The sequence below is a fragment of the Mauremys mutica genome, unplaced genomic scaffold, assembly GCF_020497125.1.
Source record: "Mauremys mutica isolate MM-2020 ecotype Southern unplaced genomic scaffold, ASM2049712v1 Super-Scaffold_100166, whole genome shotgun sequence".
NCBI lineage: Eukaryota > Metazoa > Chordata > Testudines > Geoemydidae > Mauremys > Mauremys mutica.
The window spans coordinates 967,957-987,665 of record NW_025423279.1 but is presented as its reverse complement, the minus strand read 5'-3'; the positions used below and the strand labels follow the sequence as shown (position 1 = coordinate 987,665).

Below are 19,709 nucleotides of genomic sequence, written 5' to 3'. Positions count from 1 at the left end.
TGTGGGTGTTGGACATGATGGTGGTGTTAGCTTTTTTTTCACCCCCTTTGCAAAGTATAGCTTCAGCCCCTAACAGTACATCTATTCTGCAGTTAAAAACCCATGGATAGTCCATGTCAACTGACTCAGGCTAAGGGGCTGTTTAACTGCAGTGTAGATGTTTTGGGCTTGGTCTGGGACCTGGGCTCTAGGTCCCTGCGAGGTAGGAGGGTCTGTCCAAACATCTACGCTGCAGTTAAACAGCCTCTTAGCCCAAGCCCTCCAAGCCCAAGTCAGCTGGCCTGTGCAAGCTGCAGGTGCCTAATTGCAGTGTAGACCTACCCTAAAAAATTAGTTTAAACTGGTGTACATGCCACTTAGCTACTTCCTATCTACAGAGATTCTAAACATACATTTTATACAGGATCAGAAAGAAAGTCTTACAGCCATGTCTTAGTACATACCATTACACTGAGGACAACATCAACTCAAGAATACAAGGCAAAAAAACCAAAATTTGATCTAACTTTCGATTTTTGTCACAGTCCAGTATTACTTTGAGAGCTATCGCTGGGTAATTTTATTGTATTTTTTCCATGTTTTTAGTTAACAGAAGTTACAATCTTAATATTGCTTGAAGTTCTCTTGTGATTTCAGGTACAAGCATTGTTGCATTTATCAATATGGGTTTCATTATTTTGTAGACTCAAAATACTGATCCATGACTCTTTTCAGTAAGATTGATTCAATTGATTGCAGAGAGTTGTCAAGTGTGATTGCCATTTTCACAAGAGGGCATGCTAAAGCAGAAACACAGTCTAAATGAAAGTATTATTCTAGTGCTAATCAAGATATACGTATTAAATAATGCGTGGACCATGAAATATGAAATCTTGGTATTTCCTTTCAAGATCTGCAGTGGATTCAGGTTTCTGATTCAAAAGAAGCTTTTAAACTTCTGAAGCTCGGATTGAAGCACCAGAGTATTGCTTGCACAAAACTGAATACTTACTCCAGTAGAAGGTGAGAGAACTGTTATTGATATTGTTCAATATAGGGTAGTAGAACACACAAACCACACTGACCAATTTTTAAAATCTCTGCGGAGCTTGTGTTGATGGAAGAGTCCAGACCTTTTAGCTTCCGGATTTGACCTACTTTAATGGTGAACAAAAACTGCAATTTTTGCTCAAATCTTGCAATAAGATTGACCTACATAAGAATTGAATACCTTTTGCTGAAATGCCTTCCTTGAAGGTAAGGCATTTAGCTGTTAAGTTTGTTTGCCTTTATATTCCAGTCTCATTTGGGGTTTGAAAAGTCCTCGGGCTTCTAATAATAAATAGAATGTTGGGTATGGGGTAGTCTGCTACTTTGCCTGTTTAAGCAATTAAAAAAAGACTGCATTTAGGTCTCAAGTGTATATGCTCATACGCACACTCAGGGTGTTATGCTGTAACATGAAAATTTACCTTATCTTCAATCATGAAATGCTCCCCACACAGGCATTATAGAGACTAAAATGTTTTGATTTTAAGTCGTGTTGAAATTAGACCAGTGTTTTTGGTTTTTTGTTTAATTTGTATCTATCTTTTAGTCACAGCATATTCACTGTTAAAATGTTAAAGATTGAAGATTCCGAAGCACCAAATGTAACACGAGTCAGTGAGTAAGTGATTGTGTTTATTTCAAAGCTAACACTAATTTTGCTGACTTCAAAATGCCTGAAAAGCAAAATAACTATTAATCTGTATTTTCAGATTGGCACTCTGTGATCTTGCTGGCTCAGAGAGATGTACCAAGACGCGCAATGAAGGTGATAGATTGAAAGAGAGTGGAAATATTAACACCTCTCTACTGATTCTAGGCAAATGCATCAATGCACTCAAGAACAGTCAACGGTCAAAGTAGGTGCTATACCTTTAGCTGTTCTATAAAGCCACAAAAATTTATTTTTCTACAACATGTAGCACAAAGGTTAACTGTAGTTACAGTAGAAAAAGCAGTTTGATAAATTTTCCCCTCTTCAGCCCAAATGTGCAAAATTTCTGGGAAGTCTGATTGAACACACTAAGGAGTAGTTTTTTGAAAATGTAGCAGTTAATACACTTTTCAGACATTTTGCTATTCATTCTGATTATTCAAAATTTGTAGGAATTTGAAAAAAATTTGCTTAGTCTTCCATGACTAGTGACTGCTTTATTTGTAAACCAAGCTTTGTGGCAGGAAACTCCTGCGCTCTTCCTGATCTGTACACTTGTCTGCTGGTGCTTGGTTATTGGAAGTCAGGACCAGCATTAAGGTACAGGCCAGGCTGGTGAAGCACCAGAGGTTCTCAGCAGAGAAGGTGGATTGGGGGGAAGGACTGCATCTAACAGCAGGTCAAATTCTAAGTATGGAAAGGCAGCAAAGAAACCTGTGGCACCTTATAGACTAACAGACGTTTTGCAGCATGAGCTTTCGTGGGTGAATACCCACTTCTTCGGATGCAAGATGTTAGTCTATAAGGTGCCACTGGATTCTTTGCTGCTTTTATAGATCCAGACTAACACAGCTACCCCTCTGATACTTAAGTATGGAAAGGAATCTTCAACCTTAGGACAGTGCAGAGAGTAGCTGCCCTTGGACAACTGTGGCTATAATGAATAGATATCTCTGGACACCATACCATGTCGCAATAGTTTTACCTCAATCCATTTGTCTTCCTCTAAAGGGCTAGCATAAAGCCCACGTACCACTTAAGTTCCTCATACGCCCTCATATTAGGGAGCAAGTGGTGCATAGGCCTCGTGTTGGCTCTGCACAGGGTGACATTAAATTAGGGAGACACCATCAATTAAAAATCCTGCACTCTTGTGATTCAACAACTCTTCTTTCTCTGCATGCTCACCCCCATTACTGTATGGGAGATCCACACAACCAGACTACGCAAGAGAAATAGTGAAACTGGCTAAATACAAAGTGCTGTCAAGTACATGCAGGAAACCAAGTATCTTTCTCCAATTTTACAGTAATGTGAGAGGTACTAAAATACCTGTATGAGGTAGAATCTTTAGAAGTGTGATAGCTTACTATCATTCTAACATATTTTTAATGCTTAAATTTCTAAGACCTAACGTGCTCTGTTTTTATAGGGTTAAAGAATCCAGGAATTGCAGATTGAAATGTTATGACTGAGGCTTTTTTTCCTACTGAACTGGAATGTATCTAACTTTGGTATTATTTTTAGGCTGCAGCTGCATATACCATTTCGGGAAAGTAAACTAACTCACTTCCTTCAAGGCTTTTTCAGTGGAAAAGGGAAGGTATATATGATAGTAAACATCAGCCAGTGTGCATATGATGAAACCCTCAATGTGCTAAAGTTCTCTGCAATTGCCCAAAAAGTAAGTGCACTATAACTTTGTAGCTTTATTTTTTAAAATCTTCAAAGTTACATTATGGAGCTAATTTAGTAGTTCCATATCTATACAATTTATACTTGCACTTAAAGCAAGTCTCTAAAATTCCTTGCATATTATACTTCAGTGATTTTTTTTTTTGAATTTTGTCTCTAAATTTGTCTCCTCGTGATCAAATTTAATGTTCTAGAATCTTTTCTGGTTGAAATTCTTCATAGTTTTGGGAAGGAAACATATAAAAAAATGAGTCTTTACAAAAAGCTGTTGTGATTATAATGCTCTCTTGGGCTCTGCCAGCTAGAGAACCATAATCCCTAGAAATTCCAACTTCCACACACATGGCTTGTCCTATTTCTGACCTGATACAGACATTTTAAACATTCATATTTTGAATGCAAACATCTCACCACATGCCTGCTGAGATCAAATAACTTATAATCAATAAGAGAACAGGGTGAGAAGTACATCAGGTTTTTTCCTCCCCCTTCAATTCCTCCAATCTCTGGGGGGAGTTACTTACTCTCCAGCACTAACTGCAGTCTGACTCTGCAAAAGGGACAAGCTGCCTTTGGCTCCTGAGAGAGTCTCCCACTGTTCTTGCCAAAATAACATAGCAGCAGTTCTTCTATGCCAAAGGAATTAGCAACCCCACTCCTGAGGTGGTTTTGTCCCTCTAGCCAGTCTCCAGTGCTTCATTCCAGGAGAACCCTGGGTCTCAAAACAGTGCAGTTTCTGCATGATTCCTGCTCTTCTCTGCAATTCAAAATGATTCCTGTTTTGTAGTGTGGCAGAAAATTTCAGGTGTGGTAACTGCAAGTGCGCATTGCCAACAAAATGAAGTACAGCCCCTAGCTGCAAGCTAACTGATATCCATGGCTGCAGGCTACCTCCATAAGTGCTTAGTATTCTCTTAACTAGTGTCTAACAAACAATTGACAACCTCTTTCCCTCAACAGATTTGTGTTCTAGACGCTTCTAATGCTCCCCAAGATCATCCATTTGTCCAGAAGTCTGCAAGAGAAGTCTCTCTCATAAATAATGTGGACACTAAAATCCAGGTAGCAAGAAAAAGAGCCACTGTACTTTGGGACAGGAGCCTGGAAGATGTGATAGAAGATGACGATGATTTAACTGTGGATAACAATGAGACACATGAGGAGCATGATATGGCAAAAGAGATGCCAAATGAGGAGGAGGAAAATAAAGTAATTATTGGAAAAGAAGATTATCTGGTATGTACCTGGAATGCTCAGTCAATACAATATAACTTTTGATGGGTAGGTGGTATCCTTAGTATAATGTATTTGTGGGGGACTGAAGCATGCTGCCTGTTGTGGAAAACTGGGTAAAAATGGCTTTTTAAGTTTGGTTGCACCCGTTACTGAAAGTCAGTGTAAATAGACCTCTTCTCAGTATACTGTATTTTACAGCATGGGCAAGCTGTGGACTTCAGTAATATTAAAAAATCCTTTATGCCTATATTCTATGCATGCAAGATCTCTGGAAGCAAACTTTTTTCTATGCTTCAGCATGCTCATCAGTTTAATCTGGGACAATACTATATTTGGAAACCACTCTTGCTTTGGATTGTATTGTGCTGTGATATATTCTCCAACTAATGCTCCTTGAGAAACAATGTCTATTTTAAAAATATACTGTTTAAAATAAAAGGTTCTTCAAATATGAGACATTTGGTTCAGATTTCTTTTTGAAATGTGAGCAACCATTGTGTCCAATTCTGCTACCATTATCAGAAAACAGGAGGATGGGTAGATAGATAAATCATTCCAATCTTTCTTAGAAAAATTTTCTAAAAAGGTGAGATAATACTTTATAATGTTCTTTGGATTCTTGAACATGCTTGTTCTGTGTACGTATGTATACAATATTGATGGTTTGCACTGGTACAGTAATTTACGAACATTTAATCTATCTGTTCAAAACAAGGTTAAAATCTAGAGTTCTTGGAGCAGTGATTAAGAAATAATATTTCTGAAAACTTTCCTTTTATAAAAGCATTAAAAGATTATTTGTGATCATTGTAGAGACTACTAACTATAATAGAAGACTTGAAAAGCAAGTTGATCAATGAGAGAAAAGATAAGTTACTCCTGGAATTAAAAATTCGTGAAGAAGCCGCACAAGTACTTACTCAGTGTTTTGCTCAACAGGAAACAGATTTCAGGTAAGTTAACAGTTGCTTAGGTTTCTTCTAGTTGTACATAGTTTACACTGTTGTGTAACTCAGTCTTTTAATTTTAGCCTGTAGGTGGTAAATATTTGTATCTTTTACAGTTGCAAGTAAAAATGAAATAATAAAATAAAAGCCAAATATTTAGTGTTGGGGAAGTTTAACATAGCTGCCCCTTCCTACACCTCCACCCTGTGCGGACACTCTTATTCCAGTGTCCAATATAAGTGATTCTCTTTGGTTTAGCTTAAACCCCTTCTCAGAAAACATGTCAAACTGAAGAAGTTACTCTTCTAATTAGAATAAGGGCTTATACAGGCATAGCCCAATGTGTATCTGTTCATATTCACACCTCTGCTTATAGCAAACTTTCCTGTATATACAAGGCTTCATTTAATAATAAATAAAAAGGCTAAAGCTAAACAGCTTTCTGTTTCATGATGTCAATTTGTTTGCTTTTTCACTATACCAAATGGCTGGATTTGCTCAAATAAAATTGAGTTCTCCTTCCCCCCCCCCCCCCACCTCCCTTAGAAATTACATTGGTTAAGATGCTTTGTAAAAGGAAAAAGAACTACAAATTCTTTTTGACTGCTCTAATCTTTCCCCTCAGCTTTCTTACTCTGAAGTCCTTTTACTTGCCAAAGCTAGTTCAAACCCCATACCCAAGTTGACATTAATCACTTGCTGTGAAAGCAACATGTATTGTATCTAAACTTTACATTAAACAAAAATAAAAAACCCAGTGTCCTGTATTGACTAATTTTAAACCACTGAAAGGTGAGAACAACGAAAGACAAATGATAATTCTGAAGTCCTAAGATCTTTCACGCTACCAAGGCAAAAAACGAATGTCATCTAATTGGGAGGAAGATGAATATGTTTTCAGTGGCTTTAGACATAAAGTTCTAGCTATATAGCTGCCTGTTGCACTGTCTGCTAAAATTACAGGAAGAAAACCAGTTGCAAATCTACTCTAGTTGATGGTCCAATATAAATGCTTTTCAGAACAATAAAATGTTTCAATTCTAGATGTCTTGAACTAAGTAATAAAACTTTGACATGATTTGGGATAGACTTTGGACATCTGTAAATTCCAATCCCTGTATCAACTGCAGATATGCTCCATGCAAGAGGAGGGCATACAGAGCGCACTACCATGCTATAAGTAATTGTGGTATGTGAGGCTCAAAAGCTGCTTGAATGGCTGATGAAAAATGTACACAAATTTTAGTGTACAGTTTACCTCTAATAATATGCACGATTCAGAAAACCTTGTGAAATCCTTGATCTATATAAATATTTTTCGTAATTTGTAGTTACTGGACTGTTTCTGACCGCAAGATTAATATACACTTGTGAAGTTTGTTAGAAAGAGCAGCTGTAACTTCATTTTGTGAACTGGGTTAAAATTAACAAGCATGGGAGAATACCCAGGTTCTGACAGTCAAAGTGTAGTGTCAGAGACCCATTAACATTCTTTGTTTTATAATAATAATAAAAAAAGTAATTTCTAGCATTAGAACTCTTTAAATACAGGCAATGCCTTTCTTATGAACGAGAATTGCTAGAAGAAGCTTCTGAACAACGCTTGGAAATCTACAAGGATTTAGTAAATGAATGTGCCAAAAACCTGGATGAAGAACAGGAGATAAAGGATTCCCATTGTAATGAAAGAGCTGGAATGCTGGTAATTTATTTTTCCCCTACATATTGAAGAATATGGGTTTGTACTAGGACCTAACCTACTGTTAACGGATGAGTACTTACTTCTCATGGTTGGGTATTAATGTAAACTGACTCCAGATGCCAAGGAATGGATGTAGTAGTGGTGACTTCAAGAATTCTTGTTCCAAGTAGCGTAGACCTTATTTCTTGTTAAATTAGAAGTTGGTACCTTTTAGCTTGTCATAAAAGAACTCTCAACAAGATCTATTTTAGGGATTTTTCAAGGGATGAAAATTTAGAGATGTGCACTATAAGACGAAAAGTAAGTAGTTCAGGTTCTAAAATTTGGGCTTTGTGTGCTAAAAAGATGGATGCGTTTATAGCTTATAGTAGAATCTAATATGAATTTAACTTTTTGTTTAATTTCAGTGACTTTAGGCTACTCACACTGAATATGTTTATAGGAGCCTAAATATCTTTTCAAAAAAGAGTTGTAATAACTGGTTAAAAGATGGGAAATGGTGAAGGAATAAATTATTAGCTCTCACAATGGAGAGAGGTAAATAGTGGTATCCCCCCAAGCATCTGTAGTGGGACCAGTGCTATTCAACATATTCATAAAAGGTCTGGAGAAAGAGGGGAAAACAGTGAGGTGGCAATGTTTGCAGACAATAAATTTTTTTTTACTCAAGATGGTTAACTCTTCGCAGTCTGCTTTCGACTTACAAAGGGTTCTCACAAAACTGGGTGATTGAGCAACAAAATGGCAGATGAAATTCAATGTTGAGAAATGCAAAGTAATGCACTTGGGAAAACAATCCTAACTACACATACAAAATGATGGGGTCTAAATTAGCTGTTACCACTCAAGAAAGAGATCTTGGAGTCACTGAACAGATGTTCTCAAAGAATTATCCACAATGTGCAGCAGCAGTCAAAAAAGCTGACAATTTTAGGAGCCATTAGAAAAGGGATAGATACAATGGTAAATATCCTAATGCCACTATATAAATCCATAGTATGCCCACACTTTGACTACTGAGTGCAGTTCTGGTTGTCCAATTCTAAAAAAGATCTATTTGAAATAGAAAATGTACAGAAAAGGGTAACAAAAATGGTTAGGGGTATGGAAGAGCTTTCATATGAGGAGAGATTAAAAAGATTGGGACTGTTCAGTTTAGAAAGAGGGGATATGATAGAGGACTACAAAATCACAAACAGTGATTGGAGAAAGTGAGTAGTGAAGTTATTTACCTCTTCACATAACACACAAACCAATGAAAGTGATAAGTTTAAAACAAAAGGAAGTACTTCTTTACACAACATACATTCAACTTGTGTAACTTGTTGCCAGGGGAAGGCCAAAAGTATAACTGGCTTCAAAAAAGAATTACATAAATTCATGGAGGTTAGGTCCATCAATGGCTATTAGCCAAGATGGCCGAGGGATAGATCTGCGGAGTGGCCATTTTATTTGAGATAATGATTCTAGAGTTGAAGATGGAAAGAAGTGATGGGCAGGAAACTAGAGTTTGACATCAAAGTCAGACTAAATAGGAGACTGGAATGAAGAGGCATAGTTGGGGGGGGAGGAGGAGGAGCAATAGATTATATAAAGGAGACTTTGGTGAGCAATTCAGAGGAGAAAGCACATAGCAAGAAATGAGTTGGAGATGGAGGGAAAGCAGCAGTCCCCAGCACCATCTCCATCATTCTTTTTGATTACGGTGTGGGAGAGAAGGAGCAGTAAGAGTCATTGTTGCACCGAGAGCCAAGTTTCAGTGGGGGCATGGAGGTAGAGGAAGCAGGAGAAGACGTTTGGAGACAAAGCAGGTATTCCAGAGGTATCCTGATCATCATCCCTTCACCCAGATACCGAATGAGGTTGGTGGTGCGGAATGGGTAGCCAGGACCATTCTTTTCTTCCCTGCCTTTGAAATGGTTGACTGACTTAGTAGCAATGTACAATGGTGGTAAGCACTGAAAGCCTTTGGGATGGTATGGGACTATAAATACATTGGTGGTAGTGACTTACTGGACTTTGATGCACACACTAAGTGTCAACTAGTCTGAAACAATCTGGAGAAATACCATTTGCATGTTAAAATGATCTTATGTTTGTAGCTATATTATCTAAATGCATCCACTCTTTCTACAAGTTCCTCACTCTGATTTATTCCATAGAGTACATTAGGGGATGCAAATTAACACTGACTCATCTTATTCCTGCCCTTCAGATTTTCAGTAGTGCGACCACATTTGAGGGTTATACCTATACTCCAAAATGTTTTAGGGTTACACAAGATATGGCTCCTGTCATCTCCTCATTCTCCAATTAATTTCCCCAAAGCAAACTGTCCATACCATGCTTTCACACCTGACAGATATACAGGTATAGAACTACAAAAAAAACCTTAACTCTGTCCACCAGTCTTATTTAATGACATGATAGGGTGAAGATGAAGTGCTATAACCACATGTCTTATTTAAAAATGCCAGGGCAACATATCTGCTCTCTGGCCAGCCTGGTCTTAGTATTTGGTCAAAATTATAGTACATAGCAGAAATTAAAGCATTTCCTTTGGGCTTAATATTTATCATGGGCACTTCTAACCTAATTGGAAAGTACATCGAGTACTGTTGATTGGAGGAAGGGTTAAGACGGTTACTAAGGACTTTCACTTAAGAAGATGACAAAGTGTAAAAAAGTTTGTAAAAGTCACCCAAATGCTTTTTGAAGGAATTAAGTTTCTGTAGCTTTTGACACATTACTGCACTGTTGATGGAATACATAATCCCTCTGATTCATACGTATTATCTGTATTGGTGCTTTTTCTTTTCTTCCCCTTTGTGCTGTGTTCTGTATTCCAAAGCATTGTACGCTTCTTTATTACCTACAGCGAAGGTAACCTATAGCTGACTTTTTTTTCCCAACAAAAATCCTTATAGAAAAGTTATATGGCTGTTTATTTCATTTTTTGTTTTCATATTAAATTGAGATTATTTATTGCTTGAAACATGTTGGCTGCTTGTTTTATATAATGGCAGGTGGTAACTAATTTTATTTAAACATAGGACAACACTGTAACTACCATTAAAAGACAAATGCCAAAGGAGAACAGCGATGGGACAATAGAAGGCACTCAGTCTAGTGAAAGTGTGAAGCATGGGTTGGATGTAGGAAGAAAACACTGTTTTGAAAGTAAGCCTACCCAAGAGGAAGAGCCACCTACAAAGAAAGATACCATTTCTACCACAGCCGAACAGGGAGCCTTCCGAAAAAATCTGAATCCAATGTCAGAACAAAAGCAAAAATTCGCAATTCGTAAACTTTATCATCTGAGGAGAAGAAAGTCAGCAAAATTAAATGCTAAATGAAAGTAACTGTTTGTTTTCATTTTCTTGTGTGTTGCCTCTAAATTCTTAAAATAAAAACTGCTTTTTAGATGTCTTGCTTCCCCTTTGCTATGTCTGCAAATACATTTGCTAATTCTGATGTAGTCAAGATATTTGTTAGCGTGGACTTTACCTACAACTGGCATGTTTAACTGCTGTTTTTCTGCCAGGCTTGCTCTTAACCTCGTTAAACCTTAGCTTTTTCCTGCCTAAGCTCTTTTGAAAACTGAAGTGTCAATGTGGTCTATGATCTATTCTGTCATACAGTATGTGGATGCTGTACCCACTTCTGTGCAAGGTGTTTCATTAGGTCAGTGTATAGAAATGTAAAAATCCATATATAGTATGTAAAGCTGATAATGGTAAAACTGAAATTCATTTTGGGATCTAGTGTTTCTCATAAACATCTTTGCTGCCGGACACTGCATTAAGTAGGCATTCAACTCCTGTATGGCATATATCTACATAGCTGTTCAGTGTCTGCAGCTTTGAAATCTCCCTGCTCCCGTAGCCTGCTTGGACTCTGACTGTAAAGTATCATGTAGGTGCCTCCCCAGAAGCTAGGGGGGCTCAAATAACAGGTGTAGCATCACCTCAGTGGGGATTGCAGATGGGAATATGTTGATTAGTAATATGTTGACCCAAACAAGAATCAAGGAAAGGAGGCAATGAGGCAGCCTAGAGGCTTTTCTCTCCTTCCCTCAAGTAAGAAGCTAAAGGCTTCCCCCAATTAACATGTGGAGATGGATTAGAGCTACCTAGTCTCTATCTGATAGTAAAATGGGAAGCAAAACATGGAGGTCCAGGTAGCCCAGCCCCCACCAGGGGATTGAGAAATAACAGCTGTTGAAGGGCACTCCCTTCAGAGCCATGTTGAACAAAGGAGGAGTGGTATAGCAAGTTCCATAGATCTAGCACAGGGGTCTCAAACTCAAATGACCCCGAGGGCCGCATGAGGACTAGTGCATTGGCCCGAGGGCCGCATCACTGACACGCCCCCTTGCTGCCCCTGGCCCCACCCCCAATCCACCCCTTCCATGAGGCCCCGCCCCTGCCCTGTCTCTTCTCCACCTCCTCCCCTAAGCGCGCGGCTCCCCGCTCCTCCCCCCTCCCTCCTGGAAAGTGCTAAGCGCCACCAACAGCTGTTTGGTGGCTTTGCGGCGGGGCACTTAGGCGGCGGGTCCCGGAACAGAAGGGGCCCCCCACCGCCGAAGACCGGGCTGCGCTTCGGCGGCGGCGGGTCCCTCTTTTCCCCACCCCGGCCCCGGCCGGTCCCGCTTCCCTCCCCCACCCCCCGGCCCGGCCCCGGCGGGTCTCGCTTCCCTTCCCCACCCCCGGCCCGGCGGGTCTCGCTTCCCTTCCCCCCGCCCCCGGCCCGGCCCCGGCGGGTCTCGCTTCCCTTCCCCAGCCCCGCCCCCTCCCCACGCGGCTCAGATCGGGGCGGGGCTCAGGCGCTCGGACGGAGACTCGGTGCTCTATGCGCCGAGGCTCCAGGAGAGGGGCGGAGGTGGGAGCCTCCGCTTTTCTCTTGGGGGCCCCTGCGGAGCCCGGGGCCCGGGGCAATTTGCCCCCTTTGCCCCCCCCTCTGGGCGGCCCTGCGGCCCGTGGGCCGCATGTTTGAGACCCCTGATCTAGCGCATAGCAGGTGAGCAAGCTGCTGATGCTGCTTTCTCTGACAAGAGAAGGAAGTGCTATGCCTGTCAAGACCTTCACACGTTGGTTAGGGCGAACCTTGGCTCTGCGTGGCACCATCTTATGAAGCAATCCATGTAAATGCCAAGAGGAGAGAAGGTGATGACAAAATTAAGTGAACATTAAACCCCTTGCCTATAGCAAGCTGTATCCGATAGCTGCTCTAATCTTGGTATTCATGCCTGATGAGTGTCTATAAATACTAATTTTAGCATTGCATTCTATCTGATTTTGTTGGTAGTAACTGGGCACCCTGTTTGGCAGTTTCAACAGAGGTCAAGGATGAATGGCATGTAATTTCAACCAATAGAAGGGACCTTCCAGGAAGGGGTAAGACATACTTAGGGTGACCAGATGACAAGAACAAAATATTGCGACACACGTGGGAGCAGCCCCAGGCTCACCCCCCTCACACCCCATGGGAGAAGGAGGATACAAAGCCTGAGGAAGCTGCGGGTCAGGGGTGCAGGGCCCTGGCTCCGGCTGCATCCCTGCCATGGGTTGGGGGCTCATGGCCCCCACTCCAGCCCTGCTGCAAGCCACGGGTTGGGGGTGCATGGCCCCGGCCCCCGCCCGCAGCCCATCTGCGGGCACAGGGCCCCAGCTGCAGCCCCGCCGCTTACCTGGGGGATGGTTCCCACCCACTGGGAAGCACCTGGCCGGTTCCTCTGGCTCCTAAGGTCAGCGGCGGCCAGCGGGGTCTCCACTCCACATGCTGCGCCTGCCACAAGCACTGACTCCAGCTGCCATTGGCTGGACGCTATGGGGCTGGGACTTACTTGGGGGCATGAGTAGCACGCAGCGCCTCAGGGGCAGTCAGGGGGGATCTGTGCCGTGTCCGCACCCGCAGCTCCCATTGGCCACGATGGAGCCAACACTTGCGGTAGATGCAGTAGGCAAAGACCCCCCCCCGGCCACCCCTGTGTCTAGGGGCAGCAGGGTCCTGCCGCCTGCCGTTTCCTGGGAGCTACCCCAAATAAGCACTGCTGGGACCCCAGGTGAGTGCTCACCAGGGTACTCCTCCAGCCCTGAGCCAAAATATCGGGACAAATGACGTCTTGACCGTACATCAGTCGGGACACGGGACAAACAACTAAATATTGGGACAGTGTCAATTTTATCGGAACGTCTGGTCACCCTAGGCATACTGGCAAGGCACTGAACTACCATTACCCATGCTTTACCAAATATGCAAACTAAGACATTCTGTAGATAATTGGAGGTCCCTGTTTAGGATAAAAAACACAAAAGTCAAGAGTTCTGGACTGTCAAGATGTTCTATCAACTTTTTCTAGGAAAGAAGTGAGGAAAAAGTGGTTATTTTTATTAAACTAAAACATGACTGTAAAAAGCTCAAAGAGTACTTAATATATGAACAAGCAATGACATCCTTTCACTATTCATGTTGAAGTCCTTGTTTTGAACAAGACGCACCTTGCAATATTCTTGTCTTAGCTGAAACTGTTCCTGCTATTATCCTCTAAAAGAAAACAATTATGTTGGCTGTGTCATTTTATAGCAGTTTCAGAAGGAGCTATGCCAAATATCTGCACATCAAGGAATCACAGGATGCGGGGTTATTTCTGAAGAGGATTTAGGAGAGAGAAATACACGTCGACTTCATGTGTATCAATAGAAGAATTGACCCTCCCTCCCCCTGTTTGAACATGATTTTGGAGAAAAACATGATTCATTGTTCAGTTAGAGTTCATTCATTCTAGAAGGAACCCAGATTTCTTGACAATAGTATTAGCTTTGAAAGCTGAGAAGTCTCAGCAACTGCCTTCCACCAATTTACAATGTACAAAAGCTGATAAAGGAGCGAATTATTTTTTTTTCCTTTGCAAACAAAGCATTAAACAAGAATTCATGAGACAAATAGGCATATTCTTATGTACACATCATATGCATGGGAATGATTGAAACCTAAATGCAATGAGGAAAATATACCCTCTCAGCTTTGATTCTTACAGTGCAAACTGCAAATCAAGTCTGACAGATCAGACTTTCCATCCTATTCAGATTCTGCCACTCTCATTCATACTAATTAACACCTGGCTCTACAAGTAGTCTGACTTTCTAAAGATGTATTCACGTGGCATTGAACAGGATGCTACAAATGACCACCTAAATCCTGCCTCTTGTCTCTGAACCAAACTAGTGTTTTAGAAGAAGGGTTGGTTTTATTACTTCCAGGCAAAATTATAAAAATATGCTAAAGAAACACCTGCATGACACCAAACACACTCTGATTTCTAATCTGCCCTAACAGGCTATGATTAAAGCTGTAGCAGGTTATTTATCACAGATCCCAGTTAGCGTAGAAACGTCCCTAGAGGTTGTAATGAGCTGGACTCCTAAAGCAATTCCGCATACAATGCATTACCGCTGTGACTATTTGCTTCTAGTTCGTTAAGGGTAGCTGCTTCTCGTCTAAGCTACACCCTTTGGCCAAATGGAGGAATGGTCTTGTGGCCAAAGCACAATGAGGAGAGAGGGTCTGGATTCTATTCCAAACTCTGTCACAACTGTCGAGTGTGCTGTAGTCATGAACCCTCTGTGTCTCAGTTTCCCCACCTATAAAATGAGAATAACAATATATATTTCCCTGCCTTATGAGATACTGTGAAACTTAATTTACTGATGTTTGTAAGGTGCTCTGAGGCCATGTCTATGCTACAGAGCCACCGCTACAGTGCTGCAGCTATGCCACCGTAGCGCTGTACTGTAGACATTTCCTACATCCATCAATGCAGTTAATTTAGCTAGATAAGTAAAAGAATCCTTCCATCAACCTAGCCGTGGTCTGTACTGGCAGTTCAGACAATCTACTACGGTGCTTGGTGCAACATTTTTCACAGCCTTGAGTGATGTAGCTAGGCTCATCTAATTTTTAGGTGTAGACCCGGCCTGAGCTTCCTACATGGCAGCTGGTATAGAAGTGCAAAGTAGCATTATTCCTGACATACTCCCTGCTGGACAAAGAGGGGAGCAGCCCAACAAGAAGGGAATCTAGAAGGCAGGACTGGATAGTTGGGTATCTGTTGTGGGTGGGCAATGATCATTCTTGTGAAGCCAGCTCCACCCAAAGGCAAGAGCCAAAGTAATGTGTATGTCACTGAGCGGGGTGTGTGTTTTGTGAACAACATTCTGAATAAAATGGTCTACATTAGCTACAACCCGTGTCTGGACTGTCTTTCATCTGCACACTAGAGACAAAAAATGTTTTTTTGGTAAAGGACATATTTCAGTAGCCGTTTCAGTAATAGAGTGTTGAGAATATTTTGCTAGCTTGGCAGTTGGTAGTGTGGGAAGCTAAGATGTTTAGGTTTTTAGGATGGGTTAATTAGGCTTTGAGCTTTGTTTTGAGAAGTTGGCCTTGGCTAGTTCTATGAAGTTACAGCTGCGGGTGTGTTAAATTTGTTAACCAATTAGCAACTGCTTGCTTGCCTGCTTTAAGAGTATAAAGAGCATGCTGGAAATGAATAAAGTACTCTCTGCTTATGATCACATGGGTTGTCAGACTCTGTCCCTGCTCCTCTGCGATGCAACAAATGGTGACCCCGACGTGATTGAATGAGGACAGTGTTGGTGGCCTGAACTGAAAGGAGGAAAAGGAGGCGCACCTGAGTCTCAGTGTCGAGCGGCTAGGAGCCGCAGGGCGTCCGAAAAGAGGGGCGCACCTGAGCTCAGTGTCGAGCGGCGGCCGCAGGGCGTCCGAAAAGAAGGGCGCACCTGAGTTCAGTGTCGAGCGGCTAGGAGCCGCAGGGCGTCCGAAAAGAGGGGCGCACCTGAGCTCAGTGTCGAGCGGCAAGCCGCAGGGCGTCTGAAAAGGGAGGCACACCCCAGCCCAGAGGTGAGCAGCTAACATGGGAACCGCTGCATCAGCGGAAGAAAGGACGGTGCATGAATATTTGATGCGCATCGCGGAGCGGCAGGGAGAGAAGCTCCCCTCTGATAAGTTATCCCGTCTGCTGCGGTGGGGACGGAGAAGGGGACTTTCTGTTCAACCAAGTACAATTTTTGATAAAACTGTTTGGGAGCGGCTAGGCTCCGAGCTTTGGAAGTCGGTGGCTCGGGGCGATAAGGAGGCCTTCTCCCTGAGTCCAGTATGGAATAAGGCGAAGGAGATAGTAGAAACTCTCGCGGCCGAGGCAGGAGTGCAGGCGGCCCTTTCTGAGCTTTGCCGCCCAACGCCCGGAATGCCTTCTGTGTTGCCGGTTGGAGCCAGAGAGTTTTTCGGTGGTGAGGACACGGTGATACCTTTGGCTTCCAACCCCTACCCTATGGATGATGTTGCCCCTGCTACGGCCCCACTACCCTCCAATGTGGCTATCGGCCCCGACATGATTGATCCTGCTACGGTCCCGTTACCCCCCGATACGCCCGAGCCTATGGAGACAGCCTTGCCGTATGCACCCCCTCCAAAGCCATGCCGTGTCCACGGGGCCTGGGGGTGCCACGATTGCGGGGGGACAGAAGAGGCTCGGGTGGAACATGTGCCATCGAACCCATATCCCGATTTGACTACGTTTACTCAGTTTACTCAGTGTGATGCCTTCTATAAGGAGATGGAGCGCCAGGGTCGACAGCTGCAGCATATATGTGACAAGTTGGACCAATTGGAAGGTCTTCCACCTGGATCATCGCGATCGCATCTTCACAAGTGCTTTCATTCGACTCGCCCCCCCGCCCCGCCTGGCCCCGGGGACCCTCCAACTGGAGACCCTCCGGATCCGGTACAGCGCTGGCATGGGGTTTTAAGAGAAGCCATCCTTGAAGGTCTAACACCCGAGGCCTTTCCGGTGATTACGCCAGACCCTCAACACCCTAATCATAGACGGTGGGCCCCTTTGGACTGGAAGTTGATCCGTGAGGCACAGAAATCGATCATGGCTTATGGACTAGATAATCCGTATGTACAGTCTATCATTGAACAGGTATTTGTTGGCCAAGCAATGTGTCCGTACGATGCGATTAAGCTAGCTGACATGCTTCTTACACCTACACAGAAACTGTTGTGGAAAGATGATTGGGCTAAGAGAGTTGACTTGGCTCTTGTCCGCAATTTGGATTTACCGGATGATGATCCTCGGCGCCTGGCCACTGCTGATATGTTTTTGGGAGCCGGTCGCTTTGTTGACCCGCACTTGCAAGCTCGCCTTGAGCCCCGGATCCTGCAGCAATCACAGGAACTAGCTTTGGCTGCCTTTAAAGCGGTGCCCCAGATGGGAAAGCCGACCCCTCCCTATGCTAAAATTACACAAGGCCCATCGGAACCGTATTCCACCTTTTTGGATCGCCTTCGAGAGGCTATTGATAGATCTCCTAATCTGACGCCAGAGGCCAGAACTGCAGTTGGACTTGATCTTGCAACCCAGAATGCAAATCCCACTTGCCGCCGTATATTAGCCACCTTGCCCAAGACTGCGACCCTGATGGAAATGATTGAGGCATGTGGTAGGGCCGCTATGCTTGAGGAGACGGATAAGGCGGCAATTCATGCTAAGGCACAGGCCTCTGCACTGGCCGTGGCGTTACAACCCCTGCTCGGGGGACAGCGGGGGGCTAGAAGACCGACCCGGCCAGCCGGCCCCTGTTTTGGTTGTGGAAAACCCGGGCATTTCCGGCGGGACTGCCCTATGCAAAATGGGCAGCAGGCCTCTGATGTGTCACCTGAAGCTGCAACTGGCGCTTGCACACGATGTGATAAGTTTGGACATCGCGCCGCCGACTGTTGGGCGCGTTACACGAAGGATGGAACACCGCTGCCGGGAAACGGATCACGGAGCGCCCCTCGGAGGAGCGCGACGACACAAGTGCCTCCACCCGCCAACCCGGCTGCCTGGAACACCTCACCGGAGCAACCCGTGGCAGTGCCGGAGTGGACTTGGCCACAGCGACAGATGTAGTTTTAGAGACTGACGAGGTTCAAGTTCTTCCTTCCAACACCGATGGTCCATTAGGATTTGGACTGAGTGCCCTTTTGATTGGCCGTTCGTCGACATCGCAACAAGGTATTTTTGTTTTGCCTGGCCTTATTGATGCCGACTATACGGGGAATATTGGGATAATGGTACGTGCCCTTTGTCCCCCTGTGACTATAACTGCTGGTACACGTCTTGCTCAGTTAATACCTTTCAAGGGATGTGTGCCCCGATCGACCCCAATTGACCGCGGGTCTCGAGGGTTTGGATCCACTGGCCCTCCCCAAACTGCCTTTGCTATGGACATCACTTTGCGCAAGCCCACCCGAACTGCTCGGCTTCAGGGACCCGATGGGCGGCAGATCACTCAGGAAGCTTTTATTGGGGATGCAATGCAGAGTGGGGTAACTGAGGCACCTGGGACAACAGAGGTAGAAGATACTGTGTTTACCTTGGAATTAGAGCACACTGAAGCGGTTGCAGCTGAGGCCCCCATGCAGAATGATGTAGGAGATGCGCCATCTAACCTAGTATCAGAATGCCCAGGGGCAGTTGTAAATGGGGCCCCTCTACAGAGCGACATGTGTCCTCAAGAACTGCCTGTGTGTGGAAAGGGAGACGAAGAGGAGCAAGGGAATTTAGCTGTGCAGCTGGCAGATACTGGCTCACCCATTTTTAGTATTGAAAGCTCTGGGGCTCAAAAAACATTTGTGCCTATTACAGCTGCAGCAATTGAAGAACAAATCATTGCAGAAACTGTAACATCTATGGAAACCTCAGCTGAAACTTTAAAGCCTTTAGAAGCAGTGCCTGGAAAACTATTTCCTGAACTAGTCCAAGATATTACCACTGCTCATTCGGGATTTAAGGCTGCAAGCAGTAGCAGTGAAGCAATTGCAACTGTGTTAGTATCAGAGATGTCTGCTGCAGTGGTGGATGGAATGTCTGACAGAGCCACACGATGTACACAACCTGGGCCCCTGGAGGAAAGTTGCTTGTTTGCTATGCCAGGATTCTTTTTGTTTGATCCTCCCTGAATGATTTAATTGATTGAGATAATTTTTGCTTTGCCTGAATGTATAGGATGATGTCCTGATAATTTCCCCCGTAGAACTTGAACCACGATGGTGGTGGAACAGGAGAAAAAACACTCACATCATTGATATTGCCAATGTCCAGAAATTCCTGACTAAAAAGACATTGAGAACTGACCCTGGTAAAGAAGCAAAGAATTGCACACTGGCAGGAAAAAATTTGGGACTCCTGCTAAAAACTGTGGTATTGATTGGATTTTGGGGTTTATTTTGCAGGCTGCGCCCTGTGTTGTGGAATTTTTTTTTTAGCATGTATTGCCCTCCCTAATTGGATTGTAAATGATATTACCCCTCCCCATTACTAACCCCTGTTTTTTAGAGCCTATTTGTTTTTTGTTTTTAAAGTTTGAGAAAATTCGGC

At 43.5% G+C, this 19,709-nt stretch overlaps 1 protein-coding gene across 1 annotated transcript in view; it reads left to right on the top strand.

Annotated features, from left to right (window-relative positions):
• LOC123359651 (kinesin-like protein KIF20B) overlaps positions 1 to 19,709 on the top strand; it is a 47,521-nt gene that overhangs the window by 14,566 nt on the left and 13,246 nt on the right. The window contains exons 8-14 of the mRNA XM_045001123.1: positions 891 to 1,002; positions 1,577 to 1,648; positions 1,740 to 1,886; positions 3,209 to 3,365; positions 4,337 to 4,612; positions 5,426 to 5,565; positions 7,111 to 7,261. Coding sequence (XP_044857058.1) covers positions 891 to 1,002; positions 1,577 to 1,648; positions 1,740 to 1,886; positions 3,209 to 3,365; positions 4,337 to 4,612; positions 5,426 to 5,565; positions 7,111 to 7,261 — 1,055 coding nt within the window. The remainder of the gene's footprint in view (positions 1 to 890; positions 1,003 to 1,576; positions 1,649 to 1,739; positions 1,887 to 3,208; positions 3,366 to 4,336; positions 4,613 to 5,425; positions 5,566 to 7,110; positions 7,262 to 19,709) is intronic.